At 48.6% G+C, this 25679-nt stretch overlaps 1 protein-coding gene across 2 annotated transcripts in view; it reads left to right on the top strand.

Moving 5' to 3' along the window:
- The first annotated feature begins 881 nt into the window (after window positions 1–881).
- DMBT1 (deleted in malignant brain tumors 1) overlaps window positions 882–25679 on the top strand; it is a 71075-nt gene continuing 46277 nt past the window's right edge. For both annotated transcript variants that reach the window (XM_024346655.3, XM_024346654.3), the window contains exons 1-15: window positions 882–1043; window positions 6271–6300; window positions 10466–10513; window positions 11190–11237; window positions 12614–12661; window positions 14018–14065; window positions 16702–17025; window positions 18113–18142; window positions 19020–19061; window positions 19880–20203; window positions 21168–21197; window positions 22097–22129; window positions 22904–23227; window positions 24632–24679; window positions 25588–25626. In XM_024346655.3, the coding sequence (XP_024202423.3) occupies window positions 983–1043; window positions 6271–6300; window positions 10466–10513; window positions 11190–11237; window positions 12614–12661; window positions 14018–14065; window positions 16702–17025; window positions 18113–18142; window positions 19020–19061; window positions 19880–20203; window positions 21168–21197; window positions 22097–22129; window positions 22904–23227; window positions 24632–24679; window positions 25588–25626 (1477 nt within the window). In that variant the 5' untranslated portion in view covers window positions 882–982. The remainder of the gene's footprint in view (window positions 1044–6270; window positions 6301–10465; window positions 10514–11189; window positions 11238–12613; window positions 12662–14017; window positions 14066–16701; window positions 17026–18112; window positions 18143–19019; window positions 19062–19879; window positions 20204–21167; window positions 21198–22096; window positions 22130–22903; window positions 23228–24631; window positions 24680–25587; window positions 25627–25679) is intronic.

Raw genomic sequence — 25679 nt, forward strand, 5'->3', positions numbered from 1 at the left:
ACAGCTCACCCAGGCTAGGAAAACAGAGGCAAGTCCTGGAAAGCTGTCTGCTTTTAACCAAGAGTTACTGGCCATCAAGTGTCTTGGTTAAAAAATAAGTGTCAGGCAACCTTCTTGGTAGAGTGTGTGGGGGGGATTATCAGAGTCTGGTAATGACTTCTGAGGGTCCCAAAGAGTGAAGTGATATTTACATAGCAAATCCAAGGAGGGGGATTGTGTGCAATATAGGTGGAGGTTGGGGGCAGGTTTTGTGGGTTTGCCAAGCTCCAAGGGTCATACAATGTGCATGTCAAGGACAAGAAATCAAAGCCATGTGAAATGGTTGGAGGTGGTTCAGTTTGAGGTCATGTGTTTCTCAGCTCCTGTTGTGGAATTAGTGTGAGACCCAGAAGACTGTGGCCAAAGCCATTATGGACCCATGGTCTCTGTGGAATCATCCCTCATGACTTCTGCTCTCTGATCACATCCACACTCATGTCATCCTCGTTCTTCCAAGGTGAGGTTACTAGCACTGCACAGGGGCCGATGAGAGCATGTCCTGCCAGGAAAAACCATCCCAAAGAGATGCTTTCCCCCTTGGCACTGTGTCCTGTATTTGCTCAACAGCCCACATCCTGTTCTGCCCCAAACCTTGGGGCAGACTTCCCACAGATGAATTTGAACTCCCCAAGATTAAAATCAAGCCCGTATTCAGGAAACACTTGAGAGTCCTCGAGCTTCACCGAGAAGGAAGTTGGAAATTGTTCACTTATGTCAGTGCGTTTGCAGTTGGGCAACAGCCAGATTGTTCATATGGCAATCAATCAAACACACCTAAGTTTTTTCCACATATTAGCCATCGACTGTTAGCAAAAGCCCTCACTTCCTTTATATTGATTTATAGCAGCAGTAGAAATATACCACCCTAGAGGACACACCTCCTTTTAGCTAGGTACCTATAAATGTCCAGGATTTTCTATTCAATTGAGAAGAACCCAGCAAAATGGGGATCTCCACAGTCATCCTTGAAATGTGTCTTTTATGGGGACAAGTTCTATCTACAGGTATTACGTTTAATTATTATATTCATTGATTTCTCTCCTGCAGACCCAATCATGGCAAATTATATCTACTACTTTCCATTACAAGGGAAGTTTTATATCAAAGAGTGGGTAGCACTTTGCTGATAATTGTAATTGTTTGCAGGTATTCAGGAGGAATGGCTCTTTTTTGTTTTGTTTCTGGCTGAGAAATATAAATGGTTGTAGTTAGAAAAAGCCAGTCATTAAGTCAATGTTTTCAGTAAGTCATTCAACTAAAGGAATGATTGATTTGTCTTAGAAAAATCCCTGAAGTTTAGGAAAGGTGGATGTGTATTATTAAGAGGCCCTTAAACTTTGCAGCAATTGGTTAAACACACAATTTGTGTGCTATGAAAACAGGCAGAAAGATTCCCACTGTAAATGCCCTTTATGTGGCTTCTTTCTACAGGTGTGTCTGGCTTGATGGCTAATATTTGCCGAGCAAAATCAGGTCAAGTAATTGAGCGCAGACAAGATCATTAAGACTCCAAGTTTGTCTTGGAATTCCAAGTTTGTCTGTCATGCACAGCTTTAAACAAACACTTGAAGCCCAGTCACTCAAGCATAGCTGTATGTTCTTAGAGAGTCAGATGATAAATGTGAGAGAGCCGTCGGTAGCGCACTCTGATTGCTGCATCTCAATGGCATTTTGCAGAGATACTAGAGGAACAAGTGATTCTCAGTTTGCCTATTCTGTCTCTCTCTTCCTGTCTCTCTGCCTCTCTCTCTCTCTCTCTCTTTCTCTCTTATCTATTGTGTAGTTATTATCATCTTTTCTCTCCCCTCTCTCTCCCTCTGTTTCTGTCTGTCTGTGTTTCTCTCTCTCTCTATCTTTCTCTCTTATCTATTGTGTAGTTATTACCATCTTTTCTCTCCCCTCTCTCTCCCTCTGTTTCTGTCCGTCTGTGTTTCTCTCTCTCTCTGTATCTTTCTCTTTTTCCCATCTTTTGGGCAGGTATCACCTTTTCTTCCTCCTCCTCCCTCTGTTTCTGTCTCTGCCTTTCTCTCCCCGCCCCCCTCACTGTATCTTCCTGTCTTTCTCATCTATCAGGCAGTTATTACCTTTCCTCCCTCCCTCCTCCCCCTTCTCTGTTTCTCTCTCCATCTCTCTTTCTCTTTATTGGGCAGCTATTATCACCTTTCTCTCTGTCTCTGTCTCTCTTTCTCTTCAACTATTGGGCAACTATTATCACCTCTCCTCTCTCTCTCTATCTGTTTCTCTTCATCTGTCAGGCAGCTATTATCACCTTCCCTCCCCCTCTCTTTTTCTCTGTCACTCTTTCTCATCATCTATTGGGCAGCTCTTATCACTTTTCCTCCCTATTTCTCTCTCTCTCTCTCCCTTTGTTTCTATCTTCTTTCTACCTTCCTTCCATCCCTTTTTCTTTCTCTCCCTCTCTTTATTCATTTCTTTCTTCCTTCTTCTCTTTTATCTTTCCTACTGCCTTTTTTTTCCTTTTATGTCACCTTTTGCTAGATTTATGAATTTCAGGATACAGGGTAAAAATCACCTAATTTTCAGGTAACTTCCGGAACTCTCACTCTCCCCCTAGGCTCAGTGGGGGAAGCTTTGAAGATTAAGGTTCATCTGGTTCGTTGCTTTCACGAAAGCAGCACCTCCCAACCCAGCCCTCACACCCGGGTGGTAGGGAGCAGGCCCACCCCCTGTGATGAGCGTGTGGAGGGTCTGGGGGCCACTAGGCCCAGGACCTCAGGGGAGTGGAGACTGGGCATCCTCATCCTGCCTCCATCAGAAGCATCTGAAACTGGGAGGCTGCATCCTCAGCCCCAGCTCTTGTCAGTACCGAGTTCACCCTCCAGATTGTCTCTGAACCATGACATGGAATTCACATCAGCCACTGTAGACAGGGAGTGAATTGCCTTGTCTTTATCTACAAAGAAACAACAGGCAGCAGTGCTCTTGGATTGAGGACATTTGTAGTTTGCCCATGATGTTATGTGCATGCATATGGACAGACATGCACACATGTGCATGCATGCCTGTGTTTGCCATTCAGAGGTGGGAATTCATGCTCTCTGAAGTGGACCCGTGTTCTCTTATTTAAATCTTCTAACATTCCTGAAGTTAGGAACAATTATTTCCACATTTCAGATGGGGAAACTGAGGCTCAGAAAGGTTATTGGCTTGTCCAAAGACAGCACTGGTGAGTGGCTGGGTTAGGGCTTGAATCTGGATCAAATTCACTAGCATTCAGATGACAGCTCTGGCCCACTGGCCCTTGCTGCTCCTTGCAGGGAACTGAGGTGATGAACTGAACCGTGGCATCTAACTCAGTGCTTGGAGCCTGACCACAGAGCTTTGCGCTGGAAGTACCGAGGTGGCAGGCACCTGTCAGCTCTGGTCTTCATGCAAACTCTTGAGAAAAACTCAGTATGCCCAGGTTTGTGCTGGGCAGGAAAGGCTGTGGTACCCACTGCTAGCCCCAGCAATGCCCCTCCTCTGCCACTTGCCTGCTGTGGATCCTCTGTGACCCTCAGTTTACTCATTTATAAATGGAGGTTATGTTCCAACCCATGCAGTATCTGGCACATGGACAGAGCCTCAGAACCATTTAGTGTTACTACTCTAGACATTTTCCTCATGTTTTATCCAAAAGCAGCTTCCTAAAAGTAATGTGAGCTCTTGGATTGGATCCTGCAACAGAAAATGAAAAACTGGTGAAATCCAGATAAAGCCTGGAGTAAACTTAGTAGGAAGGTACCAGTGTTTGTTAGCATGAGAATCACTTGAACTCAGGAGGCAGAGGTTGCCGTGAGCCGAGATTGTGCCACTGCACTCCAGCCTGGGTGACAGAGTGAGACTCTGTCTCAAAAAAAAAAAAAATTAATAAATCATTTTCCAGAAGTGATTCTTCTCCCTTCAGGCAATTTACCACCATTCCCACAATGGCAGCTGGAGTAACCTACAGCTATGTGGTTGATTCTTGGAAGACTACAGATTGGTCTCAGTATATGCAGAAGGGTCTATTCAAAATGTGTGGACACAGCAGAACAAGGAACAACTTCAATGTTGTGTTCCATGCTGTGGATGAGCCTTGTGAAGGCTCTGGCTGGATGAGTTCGACTGCCATGGGATTAGGCAGGATACCTGGGACCTGGCAGTGGGAATTGCATGGTGTCAGGTAGACTGTGTTTAAATGGCCGAGTTTTGAATGGAAGTCTCTCTTAGGCACATCTATCAGCTCGTTCTTGAGTGTGGGAGCAGGGATGGCATGTCAGAAAAGAGGTGGGGATGTTCTGGTACAGAGTTCCCTAGTTTGCTATCTCTGTTGAAAGAATGTTGTGGTTTCTATTGCGAGCTTCTTCTTCATTTTCAGGGATGCATAGCCACATGGTTTCAGTGGCCCCCTTCCTAAGCCATCAATATGAAGCAGGGCAGCTGGGGGAGCCCATGGTGGAGCTCATATTCAGGCTGTTGAGGCAGGTGAAGATGTTCTCTGACATATGGCAAGTCCTGTCACTGGCCTGTTGGTTCCATTAGAGAAATTCAAATCTCTGAACTGTGACTGTCACTGCTCTCAGGACCCACATTTACAAAGAATCTGAAGAGCCGGGCGTGGTGGCACATGCCTGTAGTTCCAGCTACTCTAGGGCTGGAGGCAGGAGGCTTGCTTGAACCCAGGAATTTGAATCTAGCCTGGGCAATAGAGCAAGACTCTATCTCTAAAAGTAAAATAATAATCTGATAATTTTGTCAAATGCCTTAATCCTCCTTTTACCAGGAAGTAAAAAGAAAAGGAATAATGAAAGTATGCTGGAATTGTTAATAAGAATTTAAACATAGCAGACCTTTTTATATCACATACATTTTGGTATATAAACATCATAAAAGACAAAAGAATACCATCACAGGTATTTTTTTTTTTAGCAAAATAAGATGGTTGAAGTTCTTGTTGCAAAATATCATGTGATGAAATCCCTATCGAAGTGTGTAAGAGTACCGTATTTTATTTTTGTCCTTAGAATTGTATCATTGACCCTGGATTCTTGAATTTGAGAAATTCATCTAGGATATCATCATCTGAAGACTCATAGTCTGAGATTTCTGTTGTACAATCAATTCTACCATTATTAGTATCTGGAGTGCTATATCTTGTCTCTATATTCCTCTTCTGGTTCATCTAATTATTGCAAAAACATCTTCTCTTGTCAGTTTTCTTCTCTTTGCCATCACAAGTAGAAAATGAAAAAATTTGAATTCTTAACTGCATTCAATGAAAGCTAAAAACAGAGTATGAAGAAAGTGTCTCCATTCTTAAAAAAAAATCTTCTTGAAAGATAATACAATACTTTGGGCATGGAAGAATTATGACTTATTTCACTAGTTCATCTTCCTTCTAGGCAACTTCACCATTCTACCATTTTCTTACTGTTTAATAATTGATGAATAATGATGCAGTACTTTCTTGGATGATGAAATAGTGAAATGCTTCAAGACATAGGAAAAATAAAATCAGAAGCCAATAATGAATCTTGGATTTATAAAAGGATCTAATGGATCCATATGGTGATTACAAGATAGGATGAGTTTTATCCTTTTTTAAAAATGAATAAATACTCTCTCTGATCTTTGAAAGACCTCTAAAATATATAAAAGTTGTGAAATATCAACACTCACGAGTATAGTTAGAACTGCTCAAAAAGAAACTCAAAAGCTACAGTTGAGTCCGATGGACCTTGTCTGGCCTCACTGAATATAAAGATCCAGGGATCTCTAGATTTCCATTTGCTTCAAGATGGAATAAAATGTTTTCAGGTTATGAGTCAGAAGGAACAGAATATCTGACATTAACATATTTTCTTCTTTAGGGGTCATCTGAGTGGCTGTTGTCAATGCCAGCTGTACTCAAATTTCAGACTGGACAACCAGCTTAAGCTGTCTTCTCTTGTCCAGCCCTTTTTTCCAAGCATAGATTACATCCTGTCACCATAAGCTGTAGTGTTAGGGGCCTAGTAAAGAGACATATGCTTCATTACATCTAAAATGATTGAGCTCCTCATATCCAATCCACTTGCTTTAATCCGCTATTGCAGAATTCATTTAGCAAGAACGTCGGGGACACACAAACCCAAGATTGAGCCACAGCGCCCTCTGGTGTGATTGTACGGTGAAGCGAAAGCCAATTTCTGTGACTTGTAGGAAATCATTTCTAAACAGTGTTTCTAAGAGAATTTGTGTTCTTTCCAGGTGGGTGGATCCCAAGGGCTACAGACTACGGTAAGACCTTTTCTTCACTCCTCTTCCCTGGTGGGGTTGGCCAGTTCTCCTCTGCTGCTGTTGGCTAGTTGAGGCTGAGCACAGCTGAGGTCACAGAGCAAACGCCTGCCTTGTCGAACGCAGGAATGCCGGGGGGACAGGAGACGTGGGTGCCAAGACCTGGGGCATGTCTCAAGTGCACACTCGGCCAGTCCCAGCTGTCATTCTCCTTCCTCTTGCTCTCTGACTCTCAGTCATTTATCAGATGAGGTTAGTTTCAGTTTGGTGTGAGGAGAGATAGTTGAAAATAAAGGTCAGTACCTTTTCTTTTTTTTTCTTTTTCTTTTTTCTTTTTGAGATGGAGTCTTGCTCTGTCACCAGACTGGAGTGCAGTGGTGCAATCTCAGCTCACTGCAACCTCCGCCTCCTGGGTTCAAGCAATTCTCCTGTCTCAGCCTCCAGAGTAGCTGGGACTACAGGTGCACGCCACCACGCCCAGCTAAGTTTTGTATTTTTAGTAGAGATGGGGTTTCACCATGTTGGCCAGGATGGTCTTGATCTCTTGACCTCGTGATCCACCCACCTCGGCCTCCCAAAGTGCTGGGGTTACAGGCATGAGCCACTGCGCCGGGCCTACCTTTTCTTTTCACTAGTAATGACAGGTATCTTGAAGATAACTAACATCTACCAAGCACTTGTTATATACCCTGCATAAAATGATTTTCATGTATGAAATGAATTGATATATTAAAAAAAAATACTTAAAATACCACCTGGCACCTAATAAGTGCTCAACTAATGCACATAGTGAGTGCTATTATCATGAAATCTTCCCAAGAACACTTTGAGGTAAGTAATACGATTATACCCATTTTGCAGATGGGAAAACCAGGCCACAGTTAGCTAATTTGTCCATATTTCTATGTCTAAGATTATGTGTCTGGTGAGTAGCAGGGCAGAGATTTGAGGCTAGGATGGGTGCCTCCTCTTACCCCTGCCCTGGTCTTTGACTTTGGCTAAATGTCCCTGCCTCTCCAGTGAGAATGTGCAGAGAACTTTGTGCCCAAGTTTAATTTTTCAGGGCCTTCCATGTGTTCACTTAGGATGACTCTGCTCCTGGGCCCTTGGCCTTGTTGAGGTCAGTCCCTCCCCTTCCAGGACATGACTTGAGAGATCCAGAAATGGCCTGGGAAAGGCAGATTTCTGACCAACACAGAGCAAGGGAGAGGCTGAGGCAGGGAGACCGAGCACTCTCCTGGAGGGACCATTCACAGGGTGACCAGGAGGGGGCGCATTGCCCCGCTGCACCTCTAGGTCATCTCTGATCCAGAAGAGTTGCAGATGGCATAGAAGGTAGGGTGTTTTGCTCGTAAAAGGGGCCCTTCCGAATAAGGCCTCAGGTCTGAACAGGCATCTCCACGGATTATGTCCCTGAGACTGGGGAAGGACAGAGCATGGGAAGTCCAGAATGTACTTTGGGGATACCCTGAAGATGGTCCAGCTGGCCTTTCCTCCCTCTGGGAGGAAAAGCAACCTGCCCCCTCCCTTTGCATCCCATTCCAGCCTCTCACTCTGTGACCACAAGTTTCTCATAATCTCAAACTCACCATTGAAAAGCCACACCCAGGATCTGGCTCCTACTGTCAGGACGGTGGGCCGCACCCCTCAGGACCTGTGCCTGTTTTCCTCACACCATCAATACAGCTTACCCCAGTGGGTGGTCTAGTGGCATCACGTCGGGCAGGAACATGGTGCTTATTGACTTCCCAGCATGGCCAGCTCCACGGTGGGAAGCAGGCTCAATTAGCCCCTCCCAGGAGAGGAGGCTGGAAAAGTAGGTCGAGGCTTGCTCTTGGACTTGATCCTGATGGGACTGGAGAGTGTACTGAAGCATTTTGAGCAAGGAATTGAATTGAATATATTTGTACTTTCTAAAGATAAAACTTGAAAACCACCTGGAGACCAATGAATCCTCTTAGTATAGAAATGGGTGCAGAGTAAGCACTCCATCGATGCTGATTTAATCAATGAATGTGGATGGACTAGAGAAAGGAAGAGCAGACATTGAGGATTCAGCTGGGAGGAGGCCAGGTTCAAGGGGATGAAGGCTTATCTCAGTGAAATGGCAGTGGGAACGACACGGAAGGAATGACCTTGGTGATGTTAGATGTAGGATGTGAGGAGAAGGAGGAGTCGAATATGATGCCCTTATTCCCAGCATGGTTAATATGGAGCATGATGACATCCTTAATTCAAATGGAGGGAAGAGGCTGTGTTGAGTTTGGGATGATGTCGGGGGTAGGATGGCCAGGAGGCCACTGAAAATGCTGGTCTAGAGCTCAGGGCTGGGCTGTCAGGGCTGAGTCAGAACCAGAGAGGTGGATTTGGGGGTCTTCTGGAAAGTTCTCAGAGTACATGAGGTTCTCCAGGGGGAAAATACAGAATGAGAAGAGGGCAAAGAGAGAACATGGAAGAACAGGGATACTTAAGATCCTGCTGGGAGAAAGATTGTAAATAGGTAGGGTGATGAGAGGAAGAAGGAGGAGTGAGGAGGGTAGGGATGCAAGTCAAGGGGGCCGAGAGCACCAAGATAAAAGCTTCTGGCTGTGTCACTGCAGGTCTGCCTCTGAGGCTGGTGAATGGAGGTGACCGGTGTCAGGGCCGGGTGGAGGTCCTGTACCAAGGCTAATGGGGCACTATGTGTGATGACAGCTGGGACGCCCAGGATGCAGATGTTGTCTGTAGGCAGCTCGGCTGTGGCTATTCCATCTCAGCCCTGGGCGGGGCCCACTTTGGTCAGGGCTTGGGAAACATTCCCTTGGGTGACTTGCATTGCTTGGGAAGGGAGTCCTACCTGTCAAGCTGTCCCCACAGCGGATGGTACAACCACGAATGTGGCCACAGGGAAGATGCTGGTGTCATGTGCTCAGGTAGTGTGGATATCACCTTGCTCTGTGTATCTGCAACTCTGAGTCAATATTACCACACATAAGTATGTGTGTGTACATATGTGTGTGCTCTACAGCTTACCTGCTTTGCAGTAAGTCATGTCTTAATTGATATTGGAGGGCAGGTGGTACTGGCCCTTTTCATAGACAATGAAGATCAAGGGATCATCGGCCAGTCCTTCTAAAGCTGGACATAGTGGAGGCAGGCTTCAGTCTCAGCCCCCCAGAGCCTGCTGATGCAATCACCTCATGGACTGGTTTTGATGAGCAGCATCACGACCACCCCCGGCCTGGGATACCAAATATATATCTTCCTAAGTGGCAGTTTCTCCTCCTTTAAAAGCTGACGAGGATGGAGGAACTGCTGGTTCTTTAAACATAAATGTATACCAACATCAAATTGAGGAGTGAACCAAAGCATTCTCTTTATTTGGAATTAAATGACAAATAAAAGCTACTTAATATCCTCAATGGAAAAGAGAACTTCTCCTGGACCCAACCCAGCAAATCCCAGTGTTGATTTCCTTTGTTCGCGTAGTGCCAGGAAGTGTGTGGACACCACGGGGTCCTTTAGTTCCCAAAGAAACCTTCAAGGACACTGTCCCATGGCTTGTTCCCCAAAGAGGAGTTTGTGGTTAGAATGTTCACTTCTAGAGCAACTCTGGCATTTGCCGTATGGACTGGACTGAGCCCATGCCACCATGCATGGGATGTACCCTTGATAATCCAACCAGCAAGTGGGACTGGACTCCCCAAGGGGACATGGTCCTCCATGCAACCACTTTGTGAGTGATTTATTTCGGCATTCTGAAAAGGTTGTTATTCTTTCGAAACCACCTTTCTTTCTAGTTGAACCATCTTATCCGGAGTATTTCAGTGATGGTGAATATTTGTCATTTGAGGGTGTGTTTTAGCTATAGATACAGCCAGTTGTCATTGACATTGGATCTTGTGACTAGGATGGGGCTATGAGTGGACTTGGTGATTTTTTGAATACAGGTCATGGCAGCAGAAGAGGTGGGGGGAGGGTAACAGGAGCAAAGGATGCTGGTGTGGCATCCTAGCCCAGCCTGGGGCCATTTCAGTGATGGAGCGATTGGCACACAGTTGGCTTTTAGCAATGGAGGGTGCCCTTAGGCCATGGCTTCCAGTTCTTGCTTGAGAGCTGAGGAAGCCAGGGACCAGCCCTCCTCAAGCAAGGGCTACCATCAATGAGCTCTTCCTTTTCCACCCTGCAGCTTCACTGATTCCCTCGGAGGTGCCCTTGGATACAACTGTAGCAGAAGGTAAGGTCTATTATGGGGGATCCCTGTGGGCTCATTACCCCACTGCACCGCTAGGTTCATCTCTGATCCAGAAGAGATGCAGAAGCCATACTTCTAGCAACTCTGGCATTCAGTGTTTGGGCTGACTGAACCCAGGCTACCATGCCTGGGGTGTGCCCTTGGTAATCCAATTACCAAGTGAGACTGGGCTCCCCAAGGGGGCATGGTCCTCCATGCAGCCACTTTGTGATGGTTTAGTTTTGCATTCTGGAATGGTTGGTTTTCTTTCAAAACCATCTTTCTTGTTGAACCACCTTCTCGGGAATATTTCAGTGATGGTGAATATTTGTCATTTGAGGGTGTGTTTGAGCTATAGAAACAGCCAGATGTCTTTTGACATTCAATCTTGTGACTAGGATGGGGCTGTGAATAGACTGGGTGACTTGTTGAATAGAGGCTGTGGCAGCAGAAGAGGTTGGGGGAGGGTAGGTAGAGCAAAGGATGCTTGTGCAGCATCTTAGCCCAGCCTGGGGCCAGTACGGTGACACAGTGATTGGCACATGGTTGGCTTTTAGCAATGGAGGTTGCCCTTAGGATTTGTGTTTCCAGCCCTTGCTTCAGAGCTGACGAAGCCATGGACCAACCCTCCCCAAACAAGGGCTACCATCAATGAGCTCTTCCTTTCTCCACCCTGCAGGTTCTCCATTTCCCTCGGAGTTGACCCTGGAGTCAACTGTAGCAGAAGGTAACGTCTACTATGGGGGATCCCTGTGGGCTCATTACCCCACTGCACCCCTAGGTTCATCTCTGATTCAGACGAGGTGCAGAGGGCATAGAAGGTAGGGTGCTGGTGTCATGTTCTCAGGTAGTGTGGATATCACCTTGCTCTGTGTATGTGCAACTCAGAGTCAATATCACCACACATGAGCACGTGTTTGTACACGTGTGTGTGCTCTGCATTTTACTTGCTTTGCTGTAAGTGATGGCTGAATTGATGTTTGGAGGGTAAGTAGTACGGCCCCTTTTCATAGACAATGAAGGTCAAGCGGTTATCTTCCTGTCCTTCTGAAGCTGGACGTGGTGGAGGCAGGCTTCAGTCTCAGCCCCTCAGAATCTGCTGATGGAATCACCTTGTGGACTGGTTCTGATGAGCAGCATCACGACAACCCCTGTCCTGGGGTGCCAAATATTTATCTTCCTAAGTGGCAGTTTCTCCTTTTTTAAAGGCTTTGGAGGATGGGGGAACTGCTGGTTCTTAAGACATAAAGGTATCCCAACATCAAATTGAGGAGCGAACCAAGGCATTCTCTTTACTGGGAATTAAATGACAAATAAGATACTTAACATCCTCAATGGAAAAGAGAACTTCTCCTGGACCCAACCCAGCAACTCCCAGTGCTGATTTCCTTTGTTCACATAGTGCCAGGATGTGTGCGGACACCAAGAGATTTCTTTAATTCATGAAGAAACCTGCAAGGACACCGTCCCATGGTGTGCTCCCCAAAGAGGAGTTTCTGGTGAAACTGTCTACTTCTAGAGCAACTCTGGCATTCAGTGTTTGGGCTGGACTGAACCCAGGCTACCATGCCTGGGTTGTGCCCTTGATAATCCAATCACCAAGTGGAACTGGGCTCCCCAAGGGGGCATCGTCCTCCATGCAGCCACCTTTTTGAGTGGTTTAGTTTTGCATTCTGAAATGGTTGGTTTTCTTTGGAAACCACCTTTCTTGTTGTACCATCTTCTCAGGAATATTTCAGTGATGGTGAATATTTGTCATTTGAGGGTGTGTTTGAGCTATAGAAACAGCCAGATGTCATTTGACGTCCATTCTTGTGACTAGGATGGGGCTGTGAATAGACTGTGTGACTTGTTGAATAGAGGCTGTGGCAGCAGAAGAGGTTGGGGGAGGGTAAGGAGAACAAAGGATGCTTGTGCGGCACCTTGGCCCAGCGTGGGACCAGTACAGTGACAGAGTGATTGGCACATGGTTGGCTTTTAGCAATGGAGGTTGCCCTTAGGACCTGTGTTTCCAGCCCTTGCTTCAGACCTGAGGAAGCCATGGACCAACCCTCTTCAAGCAAGGGCTACCATCAATGAGCTCTTCCTTTCTCCACCCTGCAGGTTCTCCGATTTCCTTGGAGTCAACCCTGGAGTCAACTGTAGCAGAAGGTAACATCTACTATGGGGGAGCTCTATGGGCTCATTACCCCTCTGTACTCCTAGATTCATCTCTGATCCAGATGAGGTGCAGAGGGCATAGAAAGTAGTGTGCTGGCGTCAGGTGCTCAGGTAGTGTGGATATCACCTTGTGCTGTGTATGTGCAACTCTGAGTCCATATCACCACACACGAGCACGTTTGTACACGTGTGTGTGCTCTGTAGTTTACTTGCTTTGCTGTAAGTGACGTCTTAATTGATGTTGGAGTGTGAGTGGTACCACCCCTTTTCATAGGCAATGAAGGCCAAGGGATCATCTACATATCCTTCTGAAGTTGGATGTGGTGGAGGTAGGCTTCAGTCTCAGCCCCTCAGAGCCTGCTGATGCAATCACTTCAGCAGCATCACGACCTGGCCTGGGATACCAAATATATATCTTCCTAAGTGGCGGTTTCTCCCTTTTTAAAATTTGAGGAGGGTGGGAGAACTCTTGGGACTTAAGACATAAATGTATATCAACATCAAATTGAGGAGGGAACCCAGGCATTCTCTTTACTGGAAATTAAGTGACAAATAAAAGATACTTAACATGCTCAATGGAAAAGAGAACTTCTCCTGGACCTAACCCAGCAAGTCCCAGTGCTGATTTCCTTTGTTCACGTAGTGCCAGGATGTGTGCAGACACCAAGAGGTTTTTTTAATTCACAAAGAAACCTACAAGGACACTGTCCCATGGCGTGATCCCCAAAGACGAGTTTCTGGTTAAACTGTCTACTTCAAGAGCAACTCTGTCATTTGGAGTGTGGGCTGGACTGAGCCCATGCCACCATGCCTGGGGTGTGTCCTTGGTAATCCAACCACCAAGTGGGACTGGGCTCCCCAAGGGGGCATCGTCCTCCATGCAGCCACTTTGTGAGTGGTTTAGTTTTGCATTCTGGAAAGGTTGGTTTTCTTTCGAAACCACCTTTTTTTCTGGTTGAACCACCTTCTCAGAAATATTTCAGTGATGGTGAATATTTGTCATTTGAGGGTGTGTTTGAGCCATAGAAACCGCCAGATGTCTTTTGACATTCAACCTTGTGACTAGCATGGGGTTGTGAATGGACTGGGTGACTTTTTGAATAGAGGCTGTGGCAGCAGAGGAGATGGGGGTAGGATAATAAGAGTAAAGGATGCTCATGTGGCATCCTAGCCCAGTCTGGGGCTAGTACAGTGACAAAGCGATTGGCACGTGGTTGGCTTTTAGCAATGGATGGTGCCCTTAGGACCTGTGCTTCCAGCCCTTGCTTCAGAGCTGAGCAAGCCCTGGACCAACCCTCCCCAAGTGAGGGCTACACTCAATGAGCTCTTCCTTTCTCCACCCTGCAGGTTCTCTGATTCCCTCAGAGTCAACCCTGGAGTCAACTGTAGCAGAAGGTAACGTCTACTATGGGGGATCCCTGTAGGCTCATTACCCCCCTGCACCCCTAGGTTAATCTCTGATTCAGATGAGGTGCAGAGGGCATAGAAAGTAGGGTGCTTAGCTCCCACGAGGGGCCCTTCCACAAAAGGCCTCAGGTCTGAACACGTATATCTTGCATCGATCATGTCTGAGACTGAGGAGGAATCAACTTGAAGATGCATCTCCAAGGAGTTCTCAGTGGAGCCTTTTGTTCTGTCTCTAGAGATTCTGTTATCTTTGCTTGTTGCTCACTCCTGTGTTCCTCACCCAGCTGTGCTCATCCGTGGCCAGCCTAGGGTTCTGGATCTCTGGCTACAGGGCCTTGAGGGTCAGGTGCCTACCTGCTAATGTAGCCAAATTGCTAGGACAGCATCCTTGCCCTTGCCCTTTCTTTAAGCCTATATTATGCCACCCTTGTTTCTTCTTAACAGAGAGAAATCACAATCCTTTAGCTCATGGGCATCAGAGCTCATGTACTTCCCCCTTGGGTATCTCCAGTGAGAAATCTGGGAGACATAGTCAATACATCCTGGGATTCTGGCAGCCTGGGCTTTGGGAAGGGAAGTCACTTCCCATTTCCCATGGGAAATCTTGGCCCTAGGAGAAGCTCAAGGACAACATTCTCACCAAGGCCTCTGCGCTGCCCAGGGTTGGCATGCAGTTGGGAATGCTGATGGTACATGCATCGGGCCCTCCTGTTCCTCAGGTCATCTTCTTTCTTCTCCCTTCTCCCTCTGGCCCATGGGGTGAGGTCTGACTTAACCTCTTCCTCTTTCCTATGATGAAGGACACAGAAGACACTAGAAGTGAGGGTGAGACTGGCTTTATTCTGACTTAGCCATGTCCCTTCCCAAGATTCCCACATTTTCTTATTTGCAGCAGCTATAAGAGGAGAATCTGTTCCTTCCTCTTGAGTGGTTTCCCCTGAGGTCCCTGTTACATGTTAAGGACCACACCTTGGTGTGACAAGCCCTTTGGTATAACTGGTCCAGCCAGGGATGGGAGTGAGGGGGCAGAGGTATTTGGCTGATCTGCCTGTCACACAGGACTGCAGATAGGACTTACCTGGAGTTGCTCTTATCAGGAACTCTAGTGTCAGCTGGGAGTCACATTTCTTCTAGATCTGGAGACCTCATGTAGCAGCCCAGTGGAGAGCTCAGACAGAAGCTGAGTGCTGTGGCTGCAGTGGGTTAAGGGTAACTCTCAGATCACTTCCTCTCCAAGCCCCAGCACTCAGTCAGCTCCTGTAGGTGCCCTGGACAAATTCCAGGGCTCTGGAGCAATTCAAAAACAGAGATTCCAAGCCAGTATCTTACTTAAAGGGGAATATTAGAAGCATTTCCGCTAATGTGAAAAACAAGGCAAGTGTGCCCTCCATCTCCACTGCTGTTCAATGTTGTACTGGAGGTAGTAGCCAATGCAATGAGAGAAGAGAAATCAATTAGAGGCCTAAGAATGGGAAAAGTTATTTTTGCATCCCTCTTCTGGAGTTCTGTATAGGTTACATGTAGGCACATCGGAATCAGAGTGAGTATGTTGGTACAGAAATATTTCCTCCCCAAGCAGCCCTTTAGAATCAAAGAACTCAATGCTAGACAGGTTTCTTGACTTTCCCAAATTTACACAGCAAGACAATATCCAGATCAGGAGTGATGGCTCCTCAGCAGATCCTAGTTTACTTTCAGCCCATGAGTGTCTTCAGAGGAGACCTAACTTTATATTTTCTGTTTTTTTTTGGGGGGGTGGGGTGGGGTTTGTTTTTCATCTTCTACAATTGGCAAAAGCAGAGACTGCCACTACAAATACTGAGTCTACTGTAGTGACAGGTAATGAGTAACTTTGAATCCCTTTCTGTAGGTCATGATGCCAAATATATCCATGGGCTTTACTGTTACTCAGGAAAAATTTTAGGGAATGGGATGGGAGGGAATGTTGTGAGTACACAGTGACCTTCTGGATCCCAGAGGTCAGCTAGAGTGAAGCTTCCTTCATTGCCCATGTTCCTGGAGGTAGGGAGAAATCAGTCAGAATATGGTGTCTCCAAGAGCCTGTGTGCTTTGGAAGCAGAGACCAGTGGGATCAGTCTCCAGTCCAGAGTGACAGCCCAGCTCCCCCATCTCCACAGCTCTGTGCTGACCCTAACAATCCTGTCCCTGAGGAAGCCTATAAGGCCAGGAATATCACGTGACAAATGTGCTCCAAATCAACCTTAGAACTGCAGATACACATCAGAGCTCCTCCCGGGACATCTTGATGTTATCGTGCTGCTCTTCAGTGTGGGGTGTTGTGTGTCCCCTGTCTGAGGGAATCAGGCAGAGCCCATGGTCTGCTCAGAGAAGGGTCATGTGTATCTCTAGGTCCCCTCCAGGATGCAGATCAGGAGGAGCCTTTTATTCTGCTCCAGCTGAAGCTCTAAGGCTTGGGTTTGGGCCAAGCAGTCACTGTCCTCTTCCCCATGAAGAACTCTAACCTTAAGGCCTGTTAGAGCCCAGCCCAATTAGAGATTCTCTCAAAGATATCTGCCTATGGGGAAGACCCTGAATGCCCTGCAGGCCCTGAGACCTTGTGCCTCAGTAGGAATGTGCAAGAGAAATTCTGTGCCTTCCTCTAGGATCTGATTCTGGTTTGGCCCTGAGGCTGGTGAATGGAGATGGCAGGTGTCAGGGCCGAGTGGAGATCCTATACCGAGGCTCCTGGGGCACCGTGTGTGATGACAGCTGGGACACCAATGATGCCAACGTGGTCTGTAGGCAGCTGGGTTGTGGCTGGGCCATGTCAGCTCCAGGAAATGCCCGGTTTGGCCAGGGCTCAGGACCCATTGTCCTGGATGATGTGCGCTGCTCAGGGCACGAATCCTACCTGTGGAGCTGCCCCCACAATGGCTGGCTCTCCCATAACTGTGGCCATGGTGAAGATGCTGGTGTTATCTGCTCAGGTAGGCATCCAGATCTCTGGAGGGTTGGGTGTGGTGGCTCATGCCTTTAATCCCCACATTTTGGGAGGATGAGGTAGGCAGATTGCTTGAGCTCAGGCGTTCAAGACCAGCTCTAGGCAAGATGGCAAACCCCATCTCTATTAAAAAAAGAAAATCACTTGGGCCCATTCTGGGGACAGACTGTATTCAGAGAATATAGTAACAGGTTTCTCACTCCAGGGCCCCCGCCCAAGTCTTTCCTGGTTATCTGGTGGCTCTGGAGTTTAGTTGGGGCAGCTGGCCTGTGGGTACAATGCCACGGTCAGCACAAATCCCCAAGCTGCGAGCAGTGCCGCAACATTGGTTTGGAGGTGACTGAGGCACCAGTGTTCAGACACAGGGTCCAGCATGCTGACATCAGAAATGATGAGCTTTTTATTCTGCTCCAGGAACATCCGCATAACTCATACCCCCATTTTCCCCGAGGCTCCTTCTCAGGGACAGCACGTTTTGGGGATCTGGTTGGTGAAGCTCCCCTCCCCTTGAACACTGTATTACCTTGAGTGCTGTCAGCCGCTGACCCAGAGAGAAGGATGCAATTGTAAATAGTTCACTTATGATTGCTGTGAAGAGAGGCAGGGAAGTGGGGTAAGGGTGGGAGGATGGCAGTGAGTCGCAAATGGTGGGCTCACGAGTGAGCTCAGCATAGGGAGCAGGGGGACCTCCTAGAGTATCACCAGGAATCCACGTCAAACCTCAGACTCATCGCAGCTCAAGCGTGGAGAGTTAGGGTCTTCATCTACTCATTGCTTAGGGTGGCTGTTTGCTGCTCCCTGGATGTTGATACCGAGGTTGTTGTGGCCGGTCCCAGGCACCGAAGTGACCTTCATATCCCTGGAGAGTGAGCCACAGGCACAGAGAAGGCAATGCCAGGGGCTGTGGGGTCCCTGAGGGACCGAGGGCTTCACGGTGGGCACTGGCAGGGCCCACTTGGTGGGCGTGTGATGGGCATCAGCTCAGGGTGTAGATACCCCAAGTCACTTCAGCCTTAACTCTACTTGGAGTCACTGAGTGTTTGGTGTCTAATGTTGCTATTTTTTTCTCACAGCTGCCCAGCCTCAGTCAACACTCAGGCCAGGTGAGTCCCCAGAATCCTTCCTTGGGATACCCCTTCTCTTTCTGCTCAGTTACCCCTTCCCTACTCCACAGAGCCCTCCTGCTTCTCTGCAGATACTCTGGGGCATATTATTTCACCCCCAACTCTGTAACTGAGACCCTAGCATGGGGCTTCTTAACCACACATGGGATTCAGCTTCTGCCTTCTCTTCAGTCCATCTCAGCTTTCATCACACAGTTCCATGCTGTCCCAATGAACAACTCTTAGAAGTTCAGAAAGAAGCCTGCTGTTTAATGAGCTTTGGCCTCTTTATATTCAGGGCTGACACAACCTTTCTGAGAATCGAGGGTGAGACCCTCTAATGTTCTGTTGAAGGCAAGGTCAGTACAGGCTTGATACCCCCATCTCTCACTACTTGAAAGACCCCCAGATTCTGCAGGGCCACGTCTGCATTCAGAAGAGGCAGAGGCCATGCTGAGGGGAGAGAGAGGCTAAGAAATGTTTCTGGTGCCTTCACTTACCAGGAAACCTGATTTCTCCCAGGGCGGTCCCCTAGTATCCAGAACATTTTAGCTGCAAGTGTCAAGTCTTGGCAGTGGTGTCAGATGAGCCGGTCAGTCCACGCGTCAGTGGATGGTGGGGGATGGGGGTGGTGAAGGTTTCCTAACTGAGAATAGGTCATCCCTGTCTCAGAGAGAGATGGAAGGGCCTGCATGGTGTCCTTTGTCCCTGAATGAGTTCCCTGGGCAGGAGACCTGGGCAGACACGTGGGGAGCAAGTGGCCAGAACTTCGAGTGGAATTGTTTTCACAGTGCTTGCCTGGTCCAGAGAACCGCTTCTTTTTTACCTTTTTCCCTTCAAGTCCAATTGTATCCTTTCTCTTTGTTGCTGTTTACAGAAAGTTGGCCTGTCAGGATATCACCACCTGTACCCACAGAAGGTAAAGAATCCTCTCAACACTCCCCGGGGCTCACTTTCTACCTCTGGATACACTTTGGATTTCATAGTTCACTTATGATTGCCATAAAGAGAGGTGGGGAAGTGGGCTAAGCGTGGGAGGGTGGCAGCAGGTGATAAACAGTTGGCTCAAGAGTCAGCTCGGCACTGGGAACAAGAGCAGGACCTCCCAGAAGATCATTAGGAATCATTAGTCTCATGATAGGATGAGGCTCAAGGCAGGCCCCTTGCTTTTTCATGTTTCTGTGGGTTGGGTAGGGAGGAAGCTGGAGTCTCTGAAAACCCAGAATTAGATGTGATATTGGAGGGTGGAGGGTGCTGGTGACCTGTCTCCTGTGGGATCCTGTTCCAAGTGGTCAGAAAAGATCCTTATCTATGGGCTCAGAACAAGCCCTGGGGGTGTCCCTAATCCTATGGGGACCTCATCCCTCCCATCTCTGGTACTCTGCCAGTCAGATCCCAGATAGCACCATGCTCCTGAATAAGGGAGGGGTCTGGGCCTGCCATCTGGAGCTGAGCAGCTCCATCCTCTGTGTACCCAACTGGGGAGTGGGGCATCCATTCCCATCACATCCACTGGGGTCACAGGTGCTTCCCCAAAAGTTGAGCATCCATAGACCTGGGCAGAGTAGGTCATCAGTGCTACTTTCACTGTGATGAAGCCTAGTCTGTGGTCATATGCAAAGGTGACTGCCTGCCTAGGTGACTTAGTTCATTAGGAAGTACCCTGAGTGTGGAACTTACCTTAGATTCTTGACCTCATGATAGGGATGGATGAAGGGTTCTTGTGTTCACCTGTAGGATCTGAATCCAGTTTGGCCCTGAGGCTGGTGAATGGAGGCGACAGGTGTCGAGGCCGAGTGGAGGTCCTATACCGGGGCTCCTGGGGCACTGTGTGTGATGACTACTGGGACACCAATGATGCCAATGTGGTCTGCAGGCAGCTGGGCTGTGGCTGGGCCATGTCAGCCCCAGGAAATGCCCAGTTTGGCCAGGGCTCAGGACCCATTGTCCTGGATGATGTGCGCTGCTCAGGACACGAGTCCTACCTGTGGAACTGCCCCCACAATGGCTGGCTCACCCACAACTGTGGCCATAGTGAAGACGCTGGTGTCATCTGCTCAGGTGGGCCTTCAAGAACTTGGGCTCACTCTCTTGGGGTGGAGTTTGCTCCAAAAGAAACTCCTAATTACATTCTGATCTCCTCACTCAAAGCTTCTATGTTTTCTATGTTTCTGAAGACTTGTCAGCTCTCTGCTAAGAATCCATATGTACTCACTGCCTAGTGTTCCTGTGGTCACTTAGGACAGGGGACCAAACTCAAACAACCCAGAGTTTTTCCCCTTCCTGAGGCAAGGCAAGGAAGAGGCAGAAGAGAAAAGTGCTGGCTCCCCAGGGCTCCATTTCTCCCCTGCTGAGTAGCACGGCGTGAGGGTATCATGGATGCAGGACAGACAGCAAGGCAGGGGAGGGATCCCCTCACTGCGAGGAACTCTGAACTAAAGATGCTTGTCTAAAAGTGGGTTCTCAGCTGAGACCCAGTGAGGAGGTCTGGAAATAGAGGCTCAAGGGTTAGGAGTGCAAATGGGTGTCTGGTTCTATCAGGCCTGGGTTGCGTGGGGTTGGAGTTCTTGACCTCAGCTCTTCTCAGAACGCTGCTGAGCATTGCCTGTGTTCTAGGTCTGGTGAGGGGAGGGCAGCCCCCATGAGGCCAGCCAGACATGGCCTTGTCATTGCCTGTGATTGGGGCTTGAAGATCGCACAAGGGATTTTGGCTGGAGTGGCTTCCTCAGCCTTGCTGACTCAAGAATGCCTAAGACATGCAAGGGAGTGGGTTGGTTTAGGTCAACCAGGTTACTCTGGGCAGACACAATTTGATCACCTCAGAGCTGGCAATAGTGGACAGGATCTGCCTCGACCCCATACACGGTGCATCTCTGTGGGGATGTGCATGGCATTGCCCCTCCCTGTGTGATAGGAACTAGGATGGACTGAGTGTCAGACTCGCTCATTTCTTTCCCTCCTCGTTCCAGTTTTGCCGACTTCTGTGTAATGTTCCTGATCTGACCTTCTCTTCTCTTTCTCACAGCTTCCCAGTCCTGGCCAACACCCAGCCCAGGTAGGTCCCCAGTGTCCTTCCTCAAAGTGTCCCTTCTCTTTCTGCCCAATCACCCCTTCCCTACTCCACAGAGCTCTCCTGTTTCTCTGTGTGGATACTGTGGAGCATATTATTTCTACCCCCAACACCGGCTGTGTAACTGAGACCCCAGCACAGCGCTTTTGAAACACACACAGGATTCAGGAGGCCTCTGTCTTCTTTTCAACCCCTCTCAGCTTTCATGAAACAGTTTCATACTGTCCCAGTGGACAACCCTTACAGGTTCAGGAAGTGGCCCCATGTTTAATGAGCTTTGGTCCTTTTATATTCCGGACTCACATACAGTTTCTGAAAATTGAGGGTGTCACCCTCTGACCCGTTGAAGGCATCGTCAGGGCAGGCTCGATACCCCCATCCATCACTGCTGGAAACATTCCGAGATTATGATTCCGAGATTTGTATCCAGAAGAGGCAGAGTTTGTGCTTGGGCAGGGAGAGGGATGATAAAGGTTTGTGGTGTCACTGCTTAGCCAGAAACCTGATTCCTGATTGTCCCCTGGACAGCCCCTGGTTCCCCTAACATTTTGGCTGCCGGTGTCTGAGCCTCAGCAATGGCGTCTGATGTCCTAGTCAGTCCATGCATCAGCAGATGTGGGATGGCATGGGGGGGGGGCATCCTCTAACAGATAGAAAGATACCCCAGGATTAGAGAAATGGAGGGCTCAGTCTGGTCTCCAGCAGGACCTTTGTCGCTGGATGAGTTCACAGCAGAGGAGACCTGGGCAGACACATGGGAGGCAAATGGCAGGAACAAGAAGTGGAATTGTTGTCACGTTGATTCCTCCTCCCAGAGAACTTTTTGTTCTGCACCTTTTCCCTTCAAGTCTAATTCTGTCTATTCCTTTTGTTGCAATTTACAGATACTTGGCCGACCTCACGTGCATCAACAGCAGGTGAATAATCCTCTCACCCCTCCCTAGGACTCACTATCTCTGGACATATTTTGTGTTTGAAACTGATAGGATGAGGCTCAACATGGGCTTCTCTGTTTTCATGTCTCTGTGGGTTGCGTGGGAGGAAGGTGGAATCTCTGAGGAGCCAGTGCTGGGTCTGATGTTTGAGGATGGAGGGTGCTGGTGACCTGTCTCCCATGGAATCCTGTTCCAAGTGGTCAGGAAAGATCCTCATCCAGGTGCTCAGGACGAGCACTGGAGGGCTCCTTAATGCTGCTGGGACCTCATTCCTGGCCCTCATGCCATGGGATCCAGACCCCTGAAGAGCGGTTGAAAGTGCCGGTCCCTGCACTTCTGTGGCCAAGGCCTTGCCATCACTGGCAATTTGCCAGAAGGCAGAGAGGCCCATGCAGGTGCCAATAAGCTCCTGAATATGGAGGGGGTCTAGGCCTGTCATTTGTAGCTGTGTATCTCCATCCTGTGTTCACCCAGAGTGGGGAGTGGGTTGTCCATTCCTGTCCCCTCCTCTGGGGTCATACATGCTTACCCATAGCTTGAGCTTTTATAGACTTGAGTAGAATAGGGCATCACTTTTTCCACTATGACAAAGCTTAACCTCTGGGTGCAGCCATCTGCCATTGTGACTGTGTGCCCTGGTGACTTTGGCATTTGTATTCAAACTTGACTACTTTTCCCGTTGCCCTGAGTGTTGTTCATGCCTTTTCCTTCACCTCAGAATGGAGATGGATGAAGGATTCTTGTGTTTCCCTGTAGGATCTGAATCCAGTTTGGCCCTGAGGCTGGTGAATGGAGGTGACAGGTGTCAGGGCCGAGTGGAGGTCCTATACCGAGGCTCCTGGGGCACCGTGTGTGATGACAGCTGGGATACCAGTGACGCCAATGTGGTGTGCAGGCAGCTGGGCTGTGGCTGGGCCACGTCAGCCCCAGGAAATGCCCGGTTTGGCCAGGGCTCAGGACCCATTGTCCTGGATGACGTGCGCTGCTCAGGCTATGAGTCCTACCTGTGGAGCTGCCCCCACAATGGCTGGCTCTCCCATAACTGTCAGCACAGTGAAGACGCTGGTGTCATCTGCTCAGGTGGGCCTCCAAGACCTTGGGCTCCCTCTCTTGGGGTAGATTTTGCTCAGGAAGCGAGGTCTCATTATGTTCTGATCTCCTCACTCAGAGCCTTTTCAACCTTTCCTATATATCTGATATCTCCTTAGCTCTCTGCTAGGAAACTGCATGAGTCTTCATTGCCAGGTTTTGAGGAGGTCAGGTAGGACAACGGGCCAAAGTGAAATAAGGGTCATGCCTTTGTTCACCTACCGAGGCAGCCCAAGCAGAGGGAGAAGAGGAAAGTGCCAGGTCTTTGCCTTTTAGTGTGGCTGGAAAGGAATAGCTGGGGCTGGTTTGTTCATGAGGAAAGAGGCTGATTAGGGTCTTGGCTTCGCAGGCTGCATAGGAGCATGGTGCAGGCGTCTGCTCAGCTTCTGATGAGGGCCTCGGGCTGCTTGTACTCCTAGCAGAAAGGGATGGGGAGGTGGCCTGGGCAGAGGTCTCAAGGTGAGGGAGGAAGGAAGAGAGAGCAAGAGGGAGGGCTCAGACTCTTCAACCACCAGCTCTTGCTAGGAACTAAGAGAAGAACTCACCCCTGACCAGGGAGGGCACTAAGTTATTCATGCAGGGTTGGTCTCCATGACCCAGACCTGGTGCATCAGGCCTCACCTCTAAACTTGGGGATTCAGTTGCAATATAACACTTGGATGTGACAAGCCTCCAAAGTATAGCACCCTGGCTCTCCGGGGTTCCATCTTTCCCCTACTGAAAGATTCTGCATAAGGGTTACATGGATGAAGCACATATAGAGGATGGGGGAAGGACTGTCTCCCTGGGAGGAGCCCAGAACCACAGGCTCCTGCTAGGAAGCGTGGTCTTCTGCTGAGGCCCAATAAGGTGATGTCTTAATAGAGACACAAGGCTAGGAGTGCAGATGTGTGTCTGTCCCTCTCTGGCCTGGGATTTGGGGGCTGTGAGTCCTTGACCACAACTCCCTCCAGAGCACTGCAGTGTCTTGCCTGTGCACCAGTCTGGTGTGGGGTGTGCAGTCCCCATGAGGTCTGCTAGGCAAAGCATTGTTATGAACGCCTGTGGGCTGGACTGGAACGTCACAGGCAGGACTTTGGCTGGAGTAGCCTCCTCACATTTGCTGACTCAGGGACTGCTAAGACAAGCAAGGGAGAGGGTAGGTTTTGTGTCAACCTGATCACTATGGGCGGACACGAGGTTAATCACCTTGGAGTTGGCAATAGTGGACAGGATCTGCCCAGACCAGACACCCTCCAAGGAGCATCTCTGTGGGGACGTCCATGGCAATGCCCTCCCTCTGTGATGGGGACCTAGGGTGGACTGAAGGCGTGACCTCTTTAGTTCCTTCCACCTTTGTTCCGATTTTGCCAGCTTCTGTATAGTGCATCTGATCTGACCTCCTCTTTCTCACAGCTGCCCACTCCTGGTCGACGCCCAGGCCAGGTGAGACGCCCAGGCCAGGTGAGTCCTTCCTTGGGATGTCCCTTCTCTTTCTGCACAATTATCCCTTTCTGCACTCCACAGAGCCCTCGTTCTCCTCAGAGTGGATAATGCATGGCCTACAATTTTCCCCTGCTCTGTAACTGAGACCCTGGAATGGCGCTTCTGAACCAGACATAGGGTTCAGGAGGCTTCTGTCTTCTGTTCCATTTATCTCAGCTTTCATGAAGCAGTTTCATACTGTCCCAATGGCCAACCCTTAGAGGTTTAGGAAGTGGCCTCATATTTAAATAGCTTTGGCCCTTTTCTATTCAGAGCTGATATGACCTTCCTGAGAATTGAGATTGATTGCCAAAGTCTCCTGGGAAGCCAATGTCAGCTAAAGCCTTAAACATGGCTGCCGCCACGGGCAAGCAATGTCAGTGCAGGCCTGACACCTCCCTTCCTCACTCCTTCCAACACCCAGATTCTGCAGGGCTACATCTGCATCCAGAAGAGGCATAGGCCATGCTCAGGCAGGGAGAGGGATAATAATATTTCTGGTGCCTCCACTTACTGGGAAACTTGATACCCCTTTGGTCAGCTACTTGGTTTCCCTAATGTTTTAGCTGGAGCTAGTAGAGTGTCAGCAATGGTGTTAGATGTACCCGTCAGTGCATGTGTCAGTGCATGGAACAGGCTAACCCTTTGTGACTGAGAAGATGACATCCCACACTTCAGAGGCAGGAGGGATCGAACTGGTCTCCAGCAAGGCCTATGACCCTTGCTGAGCTTGCTGAGCTGCAGACTTGGGCAGACACATGGGGAGCAAGTGGCAGGAACCAGAAGTGGGGTAGTTTTCATGATGTTTGCCTGCTCTGGAGACTTTTCCTTTTGGAGATTTTCACCATGAACTTTAATTCTTGCCTTTGTCTCTGTTTTAATTACAGACACGTTGCCGACCATCACCTTACCTGCATCGACAGTAGGTAAATAATCCTCTCGCCCCTCCCTAGGGCTCACTCTCTACCTCTGGACAAAT

This window comes from Pan troglodytes, chromosome 8 (genome assembly GCF_028858775.2).
Source record: "Pan troglodytes isolate AG18354 chromosome 8, NHGRI_mPanTro3-v2.0_pri, whole genome shotgun sequence".
Classification (NCBI taxonomy): Eukaryota; Metazoa; Chordata; class Mammalia; order Primates; family Hominidae; genus Pan; species Pan troglodytes.